The 21317-nt window shown below is 34.0% G+C and overlaps 2 protein-coding genes across 2 annotated transcripts; both read right to left on the reverse strand.

Moving 5' to 3' along the window:
* Positions 1–223: 223 nt before the first annotated feature.
* On the reverse strand, positions 224–10164 carry tpst-1 (Protein-tyrosine sulfotransferase A). The gene is made up of 5 exons (NM_067245.6): positions 10009–10164; positions 8448–8596; positions 4275–4483; positions 2546–3113; positions 224–582 (listed from the first exon to the last, which is right to left on the reverse strand). Exons 1-5 carry the CDS (start codon positions 10080–10082, stop codon positions 440–442), a joined length of 1143 nt encoding a protein of 380 aa, NP_499646.3. The 5' UTR covers positions 10083–10164; the 3' UTR covers positions 224–439.
* Positions 10165–18566: 8402 nt separating this feature from the next.
* taf-7.2 (TAFII55 protein conserved region domain-containing protein) lies at positions 18567–21301 on the reverse strand. Its single transcript, NM_001392220.1, has 2 exons — positions 21246–21301; positions 18567–20078 (listed from the first exon to the last, which is right to left on the reverse strand). The coding sequence occupies exons 1-2, from the start codon at positions 21291–21293 to the stop codon at positions 19416–19418; spliced, it is 711 nt and encodes a 236-aa protein (NP_001379275.1). The 5' UTR covers positions 21294–21301; the 3' UTR covers positions 18567–19415.
* Positions 21302–21317: the final 16 nt, after the last annotated feature.

Genomic DNA, 21317 nt, shown 5'->3' on the forward strand with positions numbered 1-21317 from the left:
TAGATATGTCCAAAATTGAATTTTTCTGCGAATAAAAACTAATGACTACTGTAGCGCTGGTGTCGATTTACGGGGGTTTTATCGATTTTGCGCGTCAAATATGTTGCACAATACGCATTCTCACAATTTTGTCTTCCCGTAGTAAACCTCCATTGTTTCTCAATTTATTTATTTTATGTGTTTTATGGCATTAATTTTATATTTATGTTCTCAATTTTAAATAAAAATCTCGAAAACTTTATGATAATAATAAAATAATAAAACCCGAATGCAAAAGATGGAACATTTGAAAATAAATTAATGGTACACAAACACACAACGGAGAGAATGGAAATATCACGAATTAGGGGAAAAAGTGGGGTGGGAAAAGGCAACTAGAAGAGATGGGGGGGACCCGTTAAAAAGTTTCAATTTATAAAAATATTCTTCTTCGATTTCTCTATAATTTCGATACTTCATTATCAACAATTGGTTTATCGACGCGGCCGGGATCGTTGACCACTTGAACTGCTTTCTTGTACCATTCGGCTCCATTTTTATGAACATCTTCCGTTTTTTTCGCGACTAGTTCGTCGGGTTTTCCTGGAAAAATTCGTACTTTGTTTTATGATACTCTCAAAATAATCGAGATTGCAGAAAAAAAACCGCCCGACCAATCAGGTGATTCGCTCCGCCCACTTTTCAACCAATCAGGTGTAGTTGGCGGAGTTTGAAAGCGCTGATTGGTCGGGGAGTCACGGACGTCGTCTGGCTTCCCTCATAAATTGAAATGGAAGAGTTTTTGCCGAACTAGGCCATTTTGGCTCGGCCATATCTGGGGTAGATTTACGGCGCGTTGCGTGTCGCGTCGCGGCTCGATTTTAGTTGTGTAAAACTAACTAAAAAAACAATTTTTTGTCCTTCAAAAACTGAAAAATTTTCGTTTCTCGATTTTAGAAGAAAAAACCGAAAAATTTAACAATTTTCAATTTTTTTTTTTTAAATAATTTTTTGATTTTCTAAATTTCGAAAAATGCAAAAAACAGTTAGTTCTTAGAGCTTTTTATTCATTTTATTGCGTTTTTCGGAAAAAACTTTTTTTTTGTTCTTTTTTTTTTATATTTTGAGGGAAAAAAATCGATTTTTCTAAATTTTTTGCAATTTTTTCCTATTTTTGAAGAAAATTATTAGTTTGCTTATGTTTTTTTTTCAGAAAAAAAATTGTGAAATTTTTTTTTGTTAAACATTTTTTTGAGTTTTCTTTTATTACGAGGGAACGCAAAATTCCGAGAATGCGTATTGTGCAACATATTTGACGCGCAAAATATCTCGTAGCGAAAACTACAGTAATGACTACGTTTGTGTCGATTTACGGGCTCGATTTTTAAAATAATGTATTTATCGATAGAATGAATATTAAAACTAAGCAAATTTCGAAAACCGAGCCCGTAATCGATGTACGGGCTCGATTCACAAGCGCGCTACAGTAGTCATTACTGTAGTTTTCGCTACAAGATATTTTGCGCGTCAAATATGGCGTGCAATACGCATTCTCAGAATTTCGTGTTCCCCGTAATAAACTAATTGCATAATTTTTAATACAAATTTCTGGCTTCCCTCGTAATTTGAAATGGAAGAGTTTTTGCCGAATTTCGGCCATTTTGGCTCGGCCATATCTGGATAGATTTACGGCGCGTTGCGTGTCGCGTCGCGTCGCGGCTCGATTTTAGTTGATTTTTAGGTCAAATTTTGAGATTCAGTGGTTTTCTGAAATTTGCAATCTCCTGACCAAAAAATGGATAATTCAGCAATTCTGTATAACTTTTTCGCTGCAAAAAACATTGTAAAACTTGATAAATTATATTTAAGGTGAAAAGTGGGCCAATTTATAATTCTAAACTGAATTTGGCTAAATTTTTCGGTTTTCAGGGTGAAAATTGTTGAAAAATGGGCCAAATTGACTAATATACCATGCTTTTAGGTGGAAAATTGACTTTTCAAGCGGATTTGCGGATTTTTCACAGGAAAACTTGCAAAAATTTAACACGGATTTCCGGCTTCCCTCATAAATTGAAATGGAAGAGTTTTTTGCCGCGAACTAGGCCATTGTTGGCTCGGCCATATCTGGGGTAGATTTACGGCGCGTTGCGTGTCGCGTCGCGGCTCGATTTTAGTTGTAAAACTAACTAAAAAAACAATTTTTTGTCCTTCAAAAACTGAAATATTTTCGTTTCTCGATTTTAGAAGAAAAAAACCGAAAAATTTAACAATTTTCAATTTTTTTTAAAATAATTTTTTGATTTTCTAAATTTCGAAAAATGCAAAAAACAGTTAGTTCTTAGAGCTTTTTTATTCATTTTATTGCGTTTTTCGGAAAAAACTTTTTTTGTTCCTTTTTTTTGATATTTTGAGGGAAAAAATCGATTTTTCTAAATTTTTTGCAATTTTTTCCTATTTTTTGAAGAAAATTATTAGTTTGCTTATGTTTTTTTTTCAGAAAAAAAATTGTGAAATTTTTTTCAGAATCCCGAATCAAGAATTTTCGATTTCCACTAGAAACCCTGACCATAGTTTGGTGGATTTGCATTCGGATCATATCCTAATCTCCTTAACATCGGCGCAACCGAATCCATATCAGCAACAACATCCTCAGGAATCGTTCCAACCCATTTGATAAGAGCATCAAGATTAACCGGTTTAACGACTTGATCCGAGCTCCGTTCCACATTCGATAAAGAAATATCTTTTCCAATAAGCTGCTCATGGTGCAGCACTTTATCATCCCACGGAATATCCAAAAACTCTGTAATTCGCCGCATTTGTGCTTCCGGATGTAGCACCAGCTGCTCATAATACACTTTCAAACAATTTTTCTCTCCAACCGATTCACACTGATCTACCATTATTTGAATTGCCGCATTCCATTTCGTCATGCATTGACGGAAATCGTTCAAATCGAATCCGGTAATTGTGACTTTTCGTGAGATTATACTATTCACGGTGGCCCGTCCATCACGGATCATTAGAAGATATTTGGCATTTGGGAAGAGTTCTTTTAGGTAGACGGCTGATTTCATTGTGAATGGATCCTTGTTGCAGAGACGAGGAGCCCGATCTCCGTGGCCAACCATTATCTGATGAAAAAAAAATTAAATTGTTAAAATTGGCGGTTTTCACTAAAACTTCCTATAAAAGCTGAATTTTTAGGGGTTTTCACGTGGCTTGCTCTACGTCTTGATCTACAAAAAATGCGGCAGAGTTATCAACTGATTTCGCATGGTTAAAAACGTGCTGACGTCACATTTTTTGGACAAAAAAATCCCGCATTTTTTGTAGATCAAACCGTAATGGGACAGCCTGGCACACTACGTGGGTTTTTAGATTTTTGTAAAATAAAAATATTTTTCTTTCGATTTTTGAAAAAAAAGTTTTTTTTTTTCGATATTTCTCTTTTTCTTTTTTTAATAAATTTTTAAATGATTTTTCTCTATAAATAAAAACAAAAAAAAAATACTTTTCAAGGTAAGATTTTTATTGAATTTTATTTTTAATTTTAAATTAAAGAAATTAATTAATTAATTAACTTTTTTGAATTTTTAAAATTAGATTAATTTTTTTTTTAATTTCGGAGTTTTGTTCGGCAAAAATTGACTTTCGGTTTTTAGTTTTTTGGTAAAATCAGATACATTTTTCTCGGATTTTTTTACCTTTTTTTGGTTGTACTTTGGTAGTTTTTGTGGTTTTTAAAGATTTTTTTTTAGAAAAAAAAAATTTTACCTTTGCCAAAAATTTACTATTTTCGGTTTATTATCTGTTTACTATCACTTTTGTTTTTTTTTTGTAAAATTCAATTTTTTCGTGTGTTTCGGGCTTTTTTTGGTGGTTTTTTAGAAGGTTTTCTATGATTTTTTCGGGTTTTTTTGATGTAGATTATACTATAAAACCGTCTGCTACCTAATTTTAAAAAATGATGAATTTTTTTTTTAATTAAAAATTAATATAAAATTTAAAAAATTTGCATTTTTGGCGTCTATTTGAAAGTTTAAAAAAAATCTTTTTTTACAGAATTATGTTTTCCGGCAATATTCTAGTTTTAAAAACCGATCTGAAATTTTCCAGATAATTTTTTTTCACAAAATACTGTTTTTTATGATTATGATTTTTAAATTGTTTTGGAGTAGGCAAATATTTTTTTTTTTATTTGTTCCACCACAACAATTTTAACGTTATTTTTTTTCCGAAAAATCTCCAAAAATCCAGAAAATATTCTCAGTGCTCAGAAGTGTATGTCTCACCTCCATGATAAACGAGCTGATCGCATTGTTAATCACTTCACCCGTCACTCCAGCCTGCTGCAGTCGATTCCACTCCTTTTCCGACTTTTTCCATTGTGACCGTAGATTCAGGATGCGTGGAATGACACGTGTCTCCTCACCACATCTGACTTCTGGATGAGCGTCAAGCATCGCACGCATCAGAGTTGTACCGGAGCGAGGAACACCACCTGAAATGTTGAATTATAGATCAAAACTTGACCTGAACAACAGTAAAACGGTACACATGACACTAGGTACCAACAAAAAGGACTTTACGTACTCGATAAACGGGCAAACTAACAGAAAAGAAGATGTCGCTAGAGATTTAGGTTTTCTCATCGCTCCAAATCTAAAATTCACGGAGCATTGGAAAAAAGCAATAAATGCATCCAAATATCAACTTAGTCAAATATTTAATATGTATAACAGTAGAAACCCAAGATTGGTGACCTTGCTTTACAAGACATTTGTTAGACCTCTTCTTGAGTATGGAACGGTAATTACTAGCCCAATTAGAAACTCTGAAACAAGAGCCATTGAGTCAGTTCAAAACGCATTTACTAGACGATTATACAGTAGAACACAAGGCAAATACATCTCGCCAACTGACCCGGAGTATAAATCTGCATCCGAACGCAATGAACTTTTTGAGCTCACAACACTACAAACGCGGCGCCAAATCTATGACAGAAAAACTATTATGAAGATGATTAATGGTAAACTAGATCTCAACGTACCTCAATTTTTTACATATTCTGAAAACACACGAACACCGTTCCAAAAAGAAAGTCTCATGGAGCAGATGTAAAACTAAAACTAGAAAGCATTTTATTGTAAACCGTACGCTGAGTAACCCCAAGTTTCTAAAACATATATCAGATCTTGAATAACGAGATGTCTGACAACTGATGATTGCAACATGGACTACCCATATAACATTATTTCCTCCCGCCTGACCTAACGGTTCTGTTAACAAACTTTCGTTCCTATTTATTTTTCTTGTTTCTATCCCTCTTATTCAGTGTATTGTATTTATGATCTATTGTATGTGTACATTTTTCTTTTTTCTTCAACTTTTTCCACGTCTCGAGCGTAAATAAATAAAATAAAAATAAATAATATATGTATATGAAATTTTGGGTTTTGAAGTGATATTGAGTTGGAGTTAGCATAGGATCGGGGGTACTGTAGTAGTACTGTAGGATAACTGTAGTTTGAGAAAAAAAAAGTTAAGCTCATGCGTGTATCAGAATTGGGTTTGAAAATTTCATTTACGAATTTTTTTTTGTTGAGAAGCAAAAAGCAAAAATATTATTAGCAAAATCCCAGATTTAGCTAATGCTTCTTTAAAAGTGGTGTAGTAGAATTTTTTATTGCTTAATTATTAGACTCAAAATTTTAAAAAATTTTCAAAAAAAAAAATTTCTTAAAACACCGAATTTCACAATGAAACTTCTTGTAAACTTTCCAGAAAAAAGTTATGACGACTTGAAAATGGCCTAAAATTAGTTAAAATTTCAAATTTGACTTGTCAAGTGGCTGGAAACAATTCGTTTTGAAATCACCGTCAAATTTTGAATATACTATGCAATTATCTTTGGTTTTCAACTCGAATTTTTTTCAAATCTCGTCGTCCTTTGACTTTAAAATACCTTAATCGAGTTGAAAACGCAAGATAATCAAATTGTATACGCAAATTTGAAGGCGGATTTCAAAAAAGTTAGTTTCCAGCCGCAAGACGGTCAAATTTCAAATTTTAACTAATTTTAGGTCATTTTTTGAGTCGACATAACTTTTGTTTGAGAAGTTTTAAAGAAGTTTCATTATGAAATTCGGTGTTTTCAGACAATTTCGAGCCTAATAAAGCAATAAAATAAAAAACAACTACAAACATTTTAGCAGTCGAACTGAACTTTTTCAGTGCATTTTTTTCACTGGGCTTGTAAAATTGCTCCAAATATAGTTTTTGTGCAGAATTTTTGATAATCCCTATAGACCTATAGGGGGTGGAAAAACACAGCTGTTTGGAATTAGTTAAAGAAAAGCATTTGAAAAAATTAAAAAAAAAAATTTCCAGAGTGTAAATCCACGTTTGGAGAAATTTTATGAGCATCCGAAGTAGTGACATGTAGTGAAAAAATGTTCAGTGTGACCGCTATTTTCTGGCTCAAACACGGTTTTCTGGATTCCCTCATGAAAAATACAGTATACATGCTTTCCATGAAACATTGAGCTTGATCTTTGTGACACACACATTCCGAGCTGTCAATTATGATGGCTCCTTCCGTCCCCGTGTTATCATAACCCATATAATAAACTTATCTACCTATATATATATGTCTGTAAACATGGTAGCTGTCAATTATATCAATAGAATGTAGTTTAATTGGTTTTCCAACGACGACAAAAACTTTAAAACTATGCTTAAAATGTGACACGCACTTGTGATACCGTATGAAATCTGACACATTTATGATTCCCAAAACCTGAAAACCTACAGAAAAAAGTTTGACAGCTAGCAGCTATTCAGGAAAATGATACGAGCCCCCAGTGCCAGCAATTGGGGGTTACTGTACTCCCAGGAAAAACACAAACTTTTTTAGGGATCAATGAGCATATTAAATTGGGTTAAAGCACCAATGATTATCAGAATAATTGCAGAGTACGGGAGAAGAAAAACAAAATACAAAATTGATAATAATAAGATTGTGTGTGTGTGTGTGTGATTGACATTATTTTCTTTTTCGAATGAAAATGTGTAGATTTTAAAACGCTCAAAATATTTAAATATATTTTTGATCGAATTCTTGAATTTTCTATGAGATTTATACCTGCTCGGGAATCAAAAGACTCAATTTTTAGGACTTTTTAAAAAAAATGTTTTCAAATATTTAGTTATTTAATTTTTTTTTACTATCATAGAGAAGGAGCTATATTATACTCAATATGGGCAAAAAAACATTTTCTAAATTTTTTAATCCAAACTTTAAAAAAGTATTCCGAAAACTCAGCAATCTTGAGCCATAGCAGGGGTGGGCGGCATATTGCCGGTTTGCCGATTTACCGGAAATTTTCAATTCCGGCAATTTCCCGGATTGTCGATTTGCCGGAAAAAAATCGCTTGCCGCCCACCACTGAGCCATAGTAATACAAAATTTGATCGAACTGAAAATCGCCCAAAAATTCATGAAAGTTGCCCTTTTTAGGTGCATTTTTCAGATTTTTCAGAATTTTCAATTGAAATAAAAATTATTTTCAGGCTCTGACACTAAAATTTTGAAGGTTTTATTGTTTATTGTAGAAGTTGTAAATTTCCGGCAAATCGGAAAATCGGCAAATCGTCGGAATTGAAAATTTCGGGCAAATCGGCACAATGCCGGAATTAAAATTTCCGGCAAATCGCAAAATTGGCGAAAATTAAAATTTCCGGTAAATCCACAAAATGCCGGAATTGAAAACTTCCGGCAAATCGGCAGAATGCCGGAATTGCAAATTTCGGGCAAATCGGCAAAATGCTAGAATTGAAATTTCCGGCAAATCGGCAAAATGCCGGAATTGGGAATTTCCAGCAAATCGGCAAAATGCCTGAATTGGAAAATTTCCGGCGAATCGGCAAAATGCCGGAATTGAAAATTTCCGGCAAATCGGCAAATTGGAAAATTACCGGAATTTGAAATTTCCGGCAAATCGGCAAATTGGAAAATTATCGGAATTTGAAATTTCCGGCAAATCGGGAAACCGACAAATTGCCGACTTGTCGAATTTGCCGGAAAAACGGCATGTGCCGAAAATTTCCGGGAAATTGTGGTTTTGCACTTTTTTTTTTGGAAATTTCAGAATTTCAATTCTAATCGGCAAATCGCTGGAATTGAAAATTTCAGGCAAGTCGGCAAAATTGCGGAATAGAAATTTCCGGCAAATCGGAAAATTGTCTGAATCGAAGCTTCCGGCAAATCGGGAAACCAGCAGCTTGCCGGAATTGAAAATTTTCGGCAAGTTTTGCAGGGGCAATTTGCCGATATTCCAATCCCTAGAATCTACAAGATTTCACCCAATTCCACCAATTTTCCAATTCCTTATTACTGCCCCCCCCCCATCTTGACCTTGATTTGTGCCCTTTTTCGCGAGATCCAATTCAAATTCATTCATTACCTATGAATATGAAAGGAGACGTTCTATTGTATCCATCATCACTTCGTACTGACGTTAATTGATGAAAAGGTAACGACTCGTCGCCGTCGTCGGCGGCGGCACCATTGAATTTCTCCCGATGGTTACTGTAGTACGGGTCGTCTGCAGTTCTGGAACAATTGGAATTTTGATTTTTTGAAAAATAATATTACAGGAACACAAAATTCTGAGAATGCGTATTACACACGGTCTCCTGGAGTGTTCAGGCGCCTCACGAACTCCAGAATTCGCGGGAATTCGTTCCGCGGGGACAGCAGTTTTTTGCTATTTTTCGCTTCTTTAGGAAGTATTTTTGATTTTTTGATTTATAATATTCTTGAGAAGCATCATCCGAATTGAAAATGTGGAAAATTATGAAATTTGGCCGAAAACTGAAAGTTTTACAGAAGGAAGCCACTACAGTTTTTTAAAAAAATGTGTCAGGATATCCTGTTTTGCGATTTATGCGTCGTAAAATATGTCATTTTGTAGAGAATTAAAAGTTTCATAAGAATTTTCGTTTGAAAATTTAAAATTGTTTTTATTAAAAACTTAAAAATTGAAGAAATCAGATTTTAACGTGAAATTGATGATTTTTTGAATATTTTTTTATTAGAAATTAAAGAATTAAAATTTCAAACGAAAATTCTTATGAAACTTTTAATTCTCTACAAAATGAAATATTTTACGACGCATAAATCGCAAAACTGGCAATCCTGATACATTTTTAAGAAAGACGTGGTGACTCCTCTCTGTAAAACTTTCAGTTTTCGGCCAAATTTCATAATTTTACACATTTTCAATTCGGATGATGCTTCTCAAGAATATTATAAAACAAAAAATCGAAAATATTTCCCATAGAAACCAAAAATAGCAAAAAACTGATGTCCCCGCGAAACGAATTCCCGCGAATTCTGGAGTTCGTGAGGTGCCGCGCGAGCGCGCTCTAATAATTATGAACACTCCAGGAGGCTGTGATTACACAACATATTTGATGCGCAAAATATAACTATATCTCGTAGCGAAAACTATGACTACTGTAGTGCTTGTGTCGATTTACGAAACTCAATTATTAATCGATAAACTGTTAAAAGAAAACACAGCATAATTACAAAACATGACGGAAAAATAAGAAAATTGAATATCACTGTCACAGTTCGCAAATCGACACAAGCGTTGTAGAGCTTGTGTCGATTTACAAGCTACAACAGCGATGTTCATTTTTCTTATTTTTCCGTCATGTTTTGTAATTATGCTGTGTTTTCTTTTAACGTTTTATCGATTGAGTTTCGTAAATCGGCACAAGCGCTACAGTAGTCATAGTTTTCGCTACGAGATATAGTTATATTTTGCGCGTCAAATATGTTGTGCAATACGCATTCTCCAAATTTCGTGGTCCCGTAATACACAAAGTGGGAAAAACAAGGAGCAATTTCTATTTTTTTAAATAATCCAAACTTTACAAAAAAAAGGTATTACAAAAATACAGTAAAGATGATAACTTTTTTTGAAAACAGGTGTTAAATTTGGCATAATGCTTTACCTCGCAGTAATAAAATAGAATAGTATAAAAACGACGAGGAAGAGGACGAGTAGCAACTCTCGATTTTTTCTCATTATAATATTCGCCTTTCTCATTCAATTTTGGCTGCTGCTGCTGCTTCACTATGAGTGCATCGGTGGGTGGGGTTTTATTGTCCTGAAACACAATTCGGTATATTGATTTATTTGCCGTGGGAAACAAAATCGGAGAGAGAGAGAGAGATAGAGATATTAGGTAGAGAGAGATGTGTGATTCGGATAGTGTATTTGAAGGTTGAAAAAGTGAAAGAAGGTCACCATACTTAATTAATACAATTCCAATACAGGTCGGAAATGATTAGGAATTATTTTTCGTTTAAAGGTGGAGTACCGAATTTTGAGACGCTGCTTTTTTAGACCCAAAATGGTCCAAAACTACCGAATTTCGTAATGAGACGTTCTAAAAAAATTTCAAAAAAAAGTTATGCCGCTCAAAGTTTTGGAAAAAATGACCTATTTTTAGCTAAAATCTCAAATTTTAGCAACTTCTCGGTGTCGCAGCGGTTGGAATTATTTTAATTTGTTGAAAATTTATAATTACTCGTTAAAAGCCGCTCAATTCTCCGTCGATTTTTGAGCATTCTCATATCAATAAATTTTTCAAGCCTATAATCTATGTCAAGTATAGCGAAAAGAATATCCGAATGGAAGAAGAAGGTCAGTGCAAATTGAGGACACACTCCGAACATATATAACTATATTAACTATATGGTTTCTGATTTCTTATTTTCTGGTTGTTAACTGGTGGAAGGACATAACGCAAAGAAACTATTAAACTTTGTAAGAACAAATCGGAATTCCAACGATATCCATAGATTTTTATCTCGGAATTGTTTCTGGATAGACGGACGATGATGTAAGACGGTTTTTAATATATAACGGTTTTGATAATTTTTTTCGAGTTTGAACTTTGATTTATTACGGGAACACAACATTCTGAGAATGCGTATTACGCAACATATATGACGCGCAAAATATGAAATATCTCGTAGCGAAAACTATGACTACTGTAGCAAGCTTGTGTCGATTTACGGGCTCGATTTTCGAAATGATTTAAAATCATTTATGTATAAAAATATTAAAATAAAATTTTCCATCAACGCTACTTTTTGAAAAATTCGAAATTCATCAAAAAAAATTTAAAAAAAAGGAGCCCTTTAACAAAACATATTTCCATGGAATTTTCATGTTTTAAATTTTCCCAGTTAATTTTTGGGTCACTATATCGTCTTTTCTATACAATTTCTTTATTCGTTCGATTTTTCGATTACTTTTAGAAAAAAAACTCGAAAAATAGAAAATTTTCGGTTTTCCGAAAAATCTAAAGTGATACTTCTGAACCAAATCATATTTCCGTGATATTTTCAAATTTCCAAATTTTCCAATTAAGCGGCGAAAAAATAAAGAAAAGGCGTTCAAGTCCCTGTGGATGTCAAATAGTGTGCCAGTTGCTAGACAACCGCTGAGCTTTGCTCCAAAGTGCTGACATTTTTTGACGTCGTCCACTTGATGAGACGCTTGATGAAATGGAAAAAAAAGTATTTCTAGTGAGCAAAAAAAAAAGGAAAAAAGCACATCCTTGTAAAGCGAGAAAAAGCAGAGGCTAATCAACGAACGTTGGGGGCATGCTTTCCGCTTTTCAGAATGCCAATTTTCTATTTTTTTTCTTTTTTTCTCTGAGAGCAAAAAAATGAGTTGAAGCCAATTTTTGGCAATTTTCCAAGCCATCTAAGCCATAATGACTGTCCTTTTTTTTGGGCAAAAAAAATAATTTTTTGAAAATGTACAAAACCGCTATATTCTGAAAAAGGGCATTTTCCTAGTGTTTGGAGAGCAATTTTGAGTCCTTTAACTACAAAATTGCCCATTTTAGAGGAGTTTCAAAATTGTGAATTTTTGCCAAAAACCAGCCAAAACGACCAAAAATGAGGTAAAATTTGGGCGAAAAGTGTTATCTTTTGAGAAAGAAGAGCGGATATAGCCGCCGTAAACATACTTATACATCTTCTTTTGCTTTCATAGAGCCCCCCTCATCTACACTTCTTTGCTCAAATATTTGCACAAAATCAATTTCTGGTGGTTAAGAGAGAAAGTGGGGGATGGGTGGGTGAATTGGTAATGTGTGAAAAACAATTTTTCCGGACAATCGACGAATTGCCGGAATTGAAAATTTCCGGAAAATCGGAAAATTGCCGGAATTGAAAATTTCCGGCAAATCGGCATACTGCCGGAATTAAAATTTTCCGGCAAATAAGACAAATTGCCGGAATCGAAAATTTCCGGAAAATCGGCATATTGCCGGAATTAAAGATTTCCGGCAAACAGGCATATTGCCGGAATTGAAAATTTCTGGCAAATCGGCAAATTGACGGAATTAAAATTTTCCGGCAAATCGCTGAACCGGCAAACTGCCGAAAATGGTGAGAATGAAATCGGGAGAATTTTGGGAATTGAATTTAAGAAATATTTCAAAATTGGGAAAAATTACTGCTTACTGAAAAAATCAGAATTTTTCAACTGTTATATGTACAATAAAAATGCACGAAGAAAATTGTGGAAATGCGCTCGAGGGTTAATTTGAAACGTTCCGCCCCTGGAACCATCGGTCCCGTTAGGTATTTGGCGGCAAAACCGTAATTTTTTTTTATTTTTTAGTTAGTTGCGCCAATTTCCAGGCCTTTTTTCGTAAATTTTTATGCAGAAATTATGTTTTCAAATTTTTGTAATAATAATAGATAAAAACGACGGAAAATGCTTGAAATTGGACAAAAACTAATTGAAAACGTTCAAATTCACTTTTTTTTCCCGCCATCAAATACCCAACGAGACCCATGGATCGAAGGCGGAGCGTATTCAATTTGCCGTTGAGCGAGTTTGCAAGTCGATTCCAAAAGTTAAACAGTAACAATTCCAAGTGTCTTTTTTTGTGAAAAGGGGAATAATTTGAAATTTTGATTTGCTTTTTTTTTCGGATTTTTCAAAGATCAAAATTCAATAATTTTCAAAATTTACAATTCAAAAACGCCGAATTAATAATTAATTTTCGCCTTTTAGATTCCAAAAATAAGAAAAAGAGCAGCAAAAAAGAGCATTTGGTTGAAATATTCAGAAAAACTGCGGTGATTTATGTCCGAGAACTGCCTTTCAACACTTTATTGTCTCATGGGAATTCGAAAAACGTTTGGAAAGAACTTATGTATAAAAACATTATTTTCAAGCGGGAACTTAAATTTTTGGCAAAAAAATCCGAAAATCTCCTTCTCATCGCATTTACGACACACAACACTAAGCACCTGTCATAATCTCGCCTAACAAATGGAGTGAATCGAAATTTGCGAGAAACTAAGTGATGAAAAATGAATGGAAGAGTGGGAGCGCGCGCGCAGGACAGAAAATTGGGGGTGCGAGTGAAAAGAGAATTAGATGATTGGAGACATCTAGAAAGTTAGACAAACTGCTGGAGGGTGTGTTGTCCTTTGGGTCAAAATGAACACATTGGAAGGTGGAAGGAAGGAGGATGACAGGTGACACACACGTGGTCGCTGGCTGTCCTTTTGCATAATTTTGAAGCAAACGCGCCTCATTGAGAATTCACGTTGGCGCCAACTCTGGCTATCCATTGGGTGTGAGAGACGCAGATACTACTTTTTTCTCTGGACGTGAAAAACGCAAAGAATAACCGTTTTGCCGTCTGCGTCTCTTCTTTCACACGCTATTTTGGTTGTGGACGAGGAATTTTCCTCTTCCAGGATTTTCTAGGCCATTTTCTCACATTTCTCAAGTTTTCTCGTCCGCGAGAAAACGTGAATTTTGAGACAGCCAGCGAGCACATGGACACAGCATGTTATATGCCAATCGGTACGCGTACTTTTAAAGGGTGAAATTGCTTTGCCTATCGTGAAGGTTTGCCGATTTGCCGGAAACTTTTAATTTCGGTAAATTGACGGTTTTCCATATTGCCGGAGTTTTTAATTCCGGCAAATGTTGGCAAATGTTTTTCGTCGACAAATTCGGCAAGTCGGTGAATTGCCGGTTTGCCGGAAATTTAATTTTCGATAAACTGCCGGTTTGCCGGAAATTTTCAATTCCGGCAATTTCCCGGTTTGCCGATGTGCCAGAAAATTTCAATTCCGGCAATTTGCGATTATCCGGCAAATTTGGCAGGTCGGCAAATTGGCGAGTCGCCGGAAATTTTCATTTCCGGTAACTTGCTGGTTTGCCAATTTGACGGAAATTTTAATTCCGGCAATTTGCCGATTATCCGGCAAACTTGGCAAATCGGCGAATTGACGGTTCGTCGATTTGCAGGAAACTTTCAGTTTCGGTAAATTGACGGTTTGCCGATTTTCCGGAACATTTGATTCCGCCAATTTGCCGATTATCCGGCAAATTTGGCCAATCGGAAAATTGGCGTTTTGCCGATTCACCGGAAATTTTCAATTCCGGTAAATTTGCGATTATCCGGCAAATTTGGCAGGTCGGCAAATTGGCGGTTTGCCATTTTGCCGGAAATTTTAATTCCGGCAATTTGCCGATTATCCGGCAATCTTGACAAATCGGCGAATTGACGGTTCGTCGATTTGCCGGAAACTTTTAATTTCGGTAAATTGACGGTTTTCCATATTGCCGGAATTTTTAATTCCGGCAAATGTTGGCAAATTTTTTTCGTCGACAAATTCGGCAAGTCGGCGAATTGCCGATTTGCCGGAAATTTAATTTTCGGTAAATTGCCGATTACCCGGCAAATTTGGCAGATCGGAAAATTGGCGGTTTGCCGATTTGCCGGAAACTTTTAATTTCGGTAAATTGACGGTTTTCCATATTGCCGGAATTTTTAATTCCGGCAAATTCGGCAAGTCGGCGAATTGCCGATTTGCCGGAAATTTAATTTTCGGTAAACTGCCGGTTTGCCGGAAATTTTCAATTCCGGCAATTTCCCGGTTTGCCGATGTGCCAGAAAATTTCCATTCCGGCAATTTGCGATTATCCGGCAAATTTGGCAGGTCGGCAAATTGGCGAGTCGCCGGAAATTTTCATTTCCGGTAACTTGCTGGTTTGCCAATTTGACGGAAATTTTAATTCCGGAAATTTGCCGATTATCCGGCAAACATGGAAGATCGGTAAATTGACGGTTTGCCGATTATCCGGCAAATTTGATTCCGCCAATTTGCCGATTATCCGGCAAACTTGGCAAATCGGCGGTTTGCCGATTTGGCGGAAAATTGGTTTGCCGTCCACCCCTAAATTTTTCTAAATTTTTTAATTTTAATATAAATTTTTAACTTATAATTAAAAAAAAAAATTAAGCTAAAAATAAGTTTCGAGTATCACCGTATGATGTTTGGACTAGGTTGGACGGCAAATTATTTTTTCCGGAAAATCGGCAAACCGGCAAATTGACGGAATTCGCCGATTTACTGAATTTGCCGATTTACTGAACAAAAAATTCTATCAACTAGATAAAAACACACACATAAAACTGCTCAAAACGTAACAGAATACTCGTATGAATAATAATAATAATGTTTTGGTTGATATATTTTTGGAACAAAAGCGACATTCAATGTCACAAAGTGATATTTACGACCGGTCTAACAGTGGTGTTTGCTTTGCAGGTTCACATGAAAGTCCCATTTCGTTTTGATCTTCGAAAAATGCGGGAGAAGAGACGCATCTCATCTGATTTCGTATGGTTAAGAGCGTGTGCTGACGTCACTATTTTCTGGAAAAATATTCCCGCTTTTTTCGTAGATCAAACCGCAATGAGACAGCCTGACACCAAGTGCGTTTCAGTTGAAAACATTACTATAAAATTATATATGAATATCACAATAGTTATTTTTTTTTTCAAAACCAACCACCACGAGAATTCGTATAAACGATGCTAATTTCTCAGCGAGACGACAAACGTTATTATTACTCACTGACTATGAGCAGCAAAGAGAGAAAGTGACTAACAAATCTTGTTTACACCCTACTTTTCAAGAATGAATAGGCTTTTGGTATGAAGCAGCAATCTATGATTAAAATTATAATTGCTTGGAAAATGTCGGAGAGTATAACTATTTTGCCTTAGTATTTATTTAAATGTGAATTTTTTTTAAATTCAAACAACAATTTAGCAAAGAAAACAGGGAAAATGTTGGACCAAATTCGATGCTCGAAAATCTCGAAAAAAAAAGTGTGGGACAAGAAGTATTTAATATCGGTGACGACGAATATTTTAAAACCATATAAAAACAAATTTTGCGCCAGAAATGGGTCTCGACACGATAATATTTTGTTAACTGTGATTTAAAACTTTCTGCGTTCAAAATTTTATAATGATTTGTTGAAAAATTATTTTTTTTTTAAACAAAAAAATATATATATTTTCTATCGAAAAACAATGAAAAATCGATGGAAATTGCGCAAAAACGAGAGTTTCAGATTACAGTACTCTTTAAAGGCACACACATTTTCTTAGTTAACACAAAATTTATCGTGGCGAGACCTGACATCGTATTTTTGGCGCGGCAAATTCGCAAAATTTCACGAATGGGTAATAAATGTATTGTTTTTCAATGTTTGTTTCTAAAAATTGGAAGATAAATAGATTTTCGAATATTTTTTGAAAAATCGGGGAACCTTAAACATTAGTCGATTTTTCGATTTTCTCTGATTAAAAAACGGAAAAATCAAATTCAACCGATTTTTCCGGCAAATCGGCATGTTGCCGGAGTTGAAAATTTCCGGCAATTGCCGCCCAGAGCTCATTTTGAGCACAGAACACAAAAGAGCAAATAAGCAAAGTACATGGCTTGTTTATATGCTCTCGAAAACTGATAAAAATCAGCGAAAAAGTCTATTATAACTGATCAGAAATTGAATTTCAGAGAATAAAAACGTCAAATTCCCGGAAAACATGCACGCAACAGTTTAACGTCAAAGCCCATGTGGAAAGAAGGGAAGAGAGGCTTGAAACAAGTTTTTGAGAGGAGGGGAGGCGAAAAGAGGAAAAAAAAACATTTTTCGAAAATAAGGTGATCGGCGATGGAACCGGTTTCAAGATGGGTAAAAATGAAGATTTTTTGGTGTTTTAGTGTGAAGAAAAATCGATTATTAAAAAAAAAGTTTTTAAAAATTTTAATTTAAAAAAAAAAAAATTTTCCTATGAAAAAGTATGCGCCTTTAAAGAGTACTATAATTTTACTTTTTCGAATTTTTTTTTTGGATTTTCAATAGTTTTTCGATAGTAATTAAGCAAAAATTATGAAAAATCGATAAAAAATTACCGCAAAAAATTTGTATTGTAATACTATTTAAAGGCGCACACGTTTTCTCATTTCGCCGAAATTTATCGTGGCGAGACCCCGAGTCCGGTATTTTTGGCCCAGAAAACGCATGACATTTCTAATAAAAATTTTTCGTTTGTCGATTTGCTTAAGCTTTTCATCCAGAAAATATGAATTTTTTGTTTATTTTCTAAAATTTTTTTTTCCGATTTTTAGGTTTTTTTTTGAGAGAGAAAATTGAAAAATTGACGAATTTTTGAAAAATCGGTTTACAATTTTTTCAAAGATAAAAAAAAATGTAATTTTCGAAATTTCATTGATTTTTCACCGTTTTCTCCAGTTTCCGTTTGATTTTTGTTGAAAAATATCTCAAATATTGGCAAAATCAATGCAAATCGGCAAGTTAAAAATTACGGCACTTTAAAGGATCATACCCCCTCTTGAAAATTTGCCGTGGCGAGACCCCGTTTCTGAGGGGAAAATATAAAAATTAGATTTTCAATTTTTCAGCAGTAATCCGAGTAATTGTTAGTAGTTTTGTTAGTAAATTTTTCAATTTTATCAAATGAAAACCTGAGAAATTGCAAAAAAAAAACACACACAAATATATTTAAATTTATATTTTTAGATTTTTCTGAAGATAATAAAAAATCTATATTTTTCCAAATTTTGTTATCAAATTTGATGAGAAAAAAACATAAGAAAACGCGCATCGTATTTGACGCGCAAAATATCTCGTAGCGAAAACAGTGACTACTGTATTGCTAGTGTCGATTTACGGGCTACAGTAGTCCTATTTAAAGGATTACTGTAGTTGTCGCTACGAGATATTTTGCGCGTCAAATATATTTCGTAATACGCATTCTCGGAATTTTGTGATCCCGTAATAGAATTGTCTTTTAAAAAGAAGGAAAAAAAACCACAATTTCGTCTCAGCTCGATCTACGAAAAATGCGGGAATTTTTTATACAGAAAATTGTGAAGTCTGCGTCGAAATTCCCGCGACTTTCGGAGATCAAACCGATATGCGACATTCTGACACCACGTGACGCATTTCTTATGAAAAAATCGTAAATTTTTGCGCTTAAAAATAATTTCTCTGGTTTTTTTAAAAACAACTATACAGAAAATGGACGTGCACTTTGTAAGGGAGCTTTGCCATTTAGGTGAGAAGCAGGATATCATTTAAAATGAATTGGATGAGCAGAAACCAACTAGGCGTCGACTTTCAAAGAAGAAATGAGAAAAAGTATAGTTTTCGAAAAAAACGATAACTTTTTAGAGATTGTAGAAACCCAACAATGCATGAAATTGTTGTTTCTTTTTCTTTTTGTTTGTCTTGTTCAATAAATAAATAAAAAAATTACGGGAGCACAAAATTCAGAGAATGCGTATTGCACAACATATTTGACGCGCAAAATATAACTATATCTCGCAGCGAAAACGATTTACAGCGAAGTTCCATTTTCATTCGTTTTTCAGTATTATTTTTTTTCCATTTTTTGTTCAATTTTAATATTCTATATATCGATGAATAAATGTTTTTTTTTCGTTCTAAAAAAATTGGAAAATTGAAAAAAATTATTTTCCGAAAAAAGTGGCAAATATTTGTTCTAAATATTCAAAAAAAGATTTTTCTATTTTACAAAAAAAAATTTCAAATATTTAATGATTTTTTCTGGGTATTTTTTTTCAGAATTTTAAGAAAAGTCATTTCAAAGTCATTTTCTTAAAAATTTGAAAAAAAAATACCCAGAAAAAATCATTAAATATTTGAAATTTATTTTTTGTAAAATAGAAAAATCTTTTTTTGAATATTTAGAACAAATATTTGCCACTTTTTTCAGAAACTTTTTTTTTTTTTCAATTTTCCAATTTTTTTAGAACGAAAAAAAAAAATTTATTCATCGATATATAGAATATTAAAATTAAACAAAAAATGGCAAAAAAAATAATGGAACTTTGCTGTAAATCGTTTTCGCTGCGAGATATAGTTATATTTTGCGCGCGTCAAATATGTTGTGCAGTACGCATTCTCAGAATTTTGTGTTGCCGTAATAAAAAACAGCGAAATAAAATTATCATCTTAAGAAATTTAATCATCCTTATCATCATCATCTCCAACATCAGATTCATCTTCACTACTTGATGGATAAGTGACATGCCGCTGCGTCCTTACTTCATCCGTCGCACCTTCCTTATTCCCTTCCACAATTTCCCATTTCACACTATCCGCTTCCAAATCTGCACGGAGCAGTCTCTTGAGCTCCTTCTCAACCTCTGGAGCATCCATAAACTTTTTCTTCTTAGTCTTTCGAAATCGCTTCTTCCTCGCCGATTTCATGGGAGGCGTCAGTCCGTGCGGGTATTGCCATTGTTTTGCCTTTGCCGCTGCTGCTTTCTGAGCAGCATCTTCAGAGCTTGAAGCTATTGAATTGATGGAATCATGGGTGCAGACAAGGATCTGTGAGACATCTGCGACTTTATACAGGCTTTTGTTGTCTAATGTCTTGTGGATTTCTGTTATAGTGGGAAGATCCAGGATTTTTCCATTTAACAGTTGATTTCCGATTCTGACTGTGGAATTTCGAGCGTCTGAATTCAAATTTAACGAGAATTCCTCGTGTTTTCCGTCCGATTGAATGATTTTCTCGATTCTACCCACACAATCTTCAGGTACACGTAGTACAATGTGACTTTCGAAGTCTGGTGGATCGTCGGAAGATGCTACTGGTGTGTCGTCGAAGAATGATTGTGGCTGAAAAATTTCTATTTTTTTGGAAAAAAAACACATTTTTTTGCCCTAAAGGTGGAGTAGCGCCAGTGGGGAAATTACTTTAAAACATGCCTGTGGTACCACAATGACCAAATATCATGATAAAAAAATTCAAAAAATTTTTCTAAATTTTATATGATTTTTTGAAAATTGAAAAAATCTCAGTTTTTGCCTAATTCCTATTTGAATTACCGCCAATTGGATTTGTTCGATGGAGCGCAATTGCACGTTTTTAAATTTATTTATTTTATTTTTTTGTTATTTTCCACCGATTTTTAATTTTTTTTGTTTTCAGTGTATTTTTGCTTGAATTTTAGAGAAAAAGTCAAAATAAATGCAAATTTTCGATTAAAAAGCTCGCTTACAGGCGTAAAAATGAAAAAGTAACGCTTTCAACGATTTCGAGCCTGAATTAATTAATTTCACTGATTTACGTCTGTCAGCGTGCTTTTTAATCGAAAATTTGCATTTATTTTGACTTTTTCTCTAAAATTCGAGCAAAAATACACCGAAAACATTAAAAATCGGTGGAAAATAACAAAAAACAAAAAAAATACATTTAAATACGTGCAAGCACGCTCCAACGAACGAGTTCAATTGGCGGAAATTTAAAAATAATTAGGTGAAAACTGTTTTTTTTCAATTTTCAAAAAAGGATATAAAATTAGAAATTTTTTTTGAATTTTTTTACTATGATATTCGGTCATTGTGGTATAATAGGCATGTTTTAAAGCAATTTCCCTACTGGCGGTACTCCATTTTTAAATGATAGAAAATAGACCCTAATGACCGAAAATTTTTTTTTTATATTCCGAAATTTTTTACGATTTTTTCTCGATTTTCAAAATATTTTTTCATCAACGTTTCTCCGTTGTTCTGTCAATTTTTCCGAATTTTTCCGGTTCAAAATTGGCTTAAAATCGATAATTTCGTATAAATGCACATTTTTTTGCGAAAAAAAACCTGAAAAATTGTCAAACGGTGTTTTAGGTAATTTAAAGCAAAAAAAAAATGTTTTTCGCCTTTAAAATGTGTTTTTTCACGGGAAAAATATGAATTTTTAGATCGAAAAAAATATGCATTATTTGTAAACTTTACAAAAAAGTAACTTTTTTGTTAAAAAAGCTGAAAAACGGTGTAATTGCTCACTTTCGGTCCTCTCTTCATCGGCGGCCGCACTCCCGGATAAATTGACATTGTGAACTGCAATTTTTACAATTT

Source organism: Caenorhabditis elegans, chromosome III (genome assembly GCF_000002985.6).
Source record: "Caenorhabditis elegans chromosome III".
In the NCBI taxonomy this organism is placed as follows: domain Eukaryota; kingdom Metazoa; phylum Nematoda; class Chromadorea; order Rhabditida; family Rhabditidae; genus Caenorhabditis; species Caenorhabditis elegans.

Excerpts from the sequence above, each read along its gene's own strand:
- taf-7.2 (NM_001392220.1), bottom strand. The coding sequence starts at position 21,293 with ATGTCAATTTATCCGGGAGTGCGGCCGCCGATGAAGAGAGGACCGAAA. Across the intron at positions 20,079-21,245 it reads CGATGAAGAGAGGACCGAAA|CCACAATCATTCTTCGACGA; the intron begins GTGAGCAATTAC and ends GAAATTTTTCAG.
- tpst-1 (NM_067245.6), bottom strand. The coding sequence starts at position 10,082 with ATGAGAAAAAATCGAGAGTTGCTACTCGTCCTCTTCCTCGTCGTTTTT. Across the intron at positions 8,597-10,008 it reads TTCTATTTTATTACTGCGAG|AACTGCAGACGACCCGTACT; the intron begins GTAAAGCATTAT and ends CAATTGTTCCAG. Across the intron at positions 3,114-4,274 it reads TCAGCTCGTTTATCATGGAG|ATAATGGTTGGCCACGGAGA; the intron begins GTGAGACATACA and ends TTTTTTCATCAG.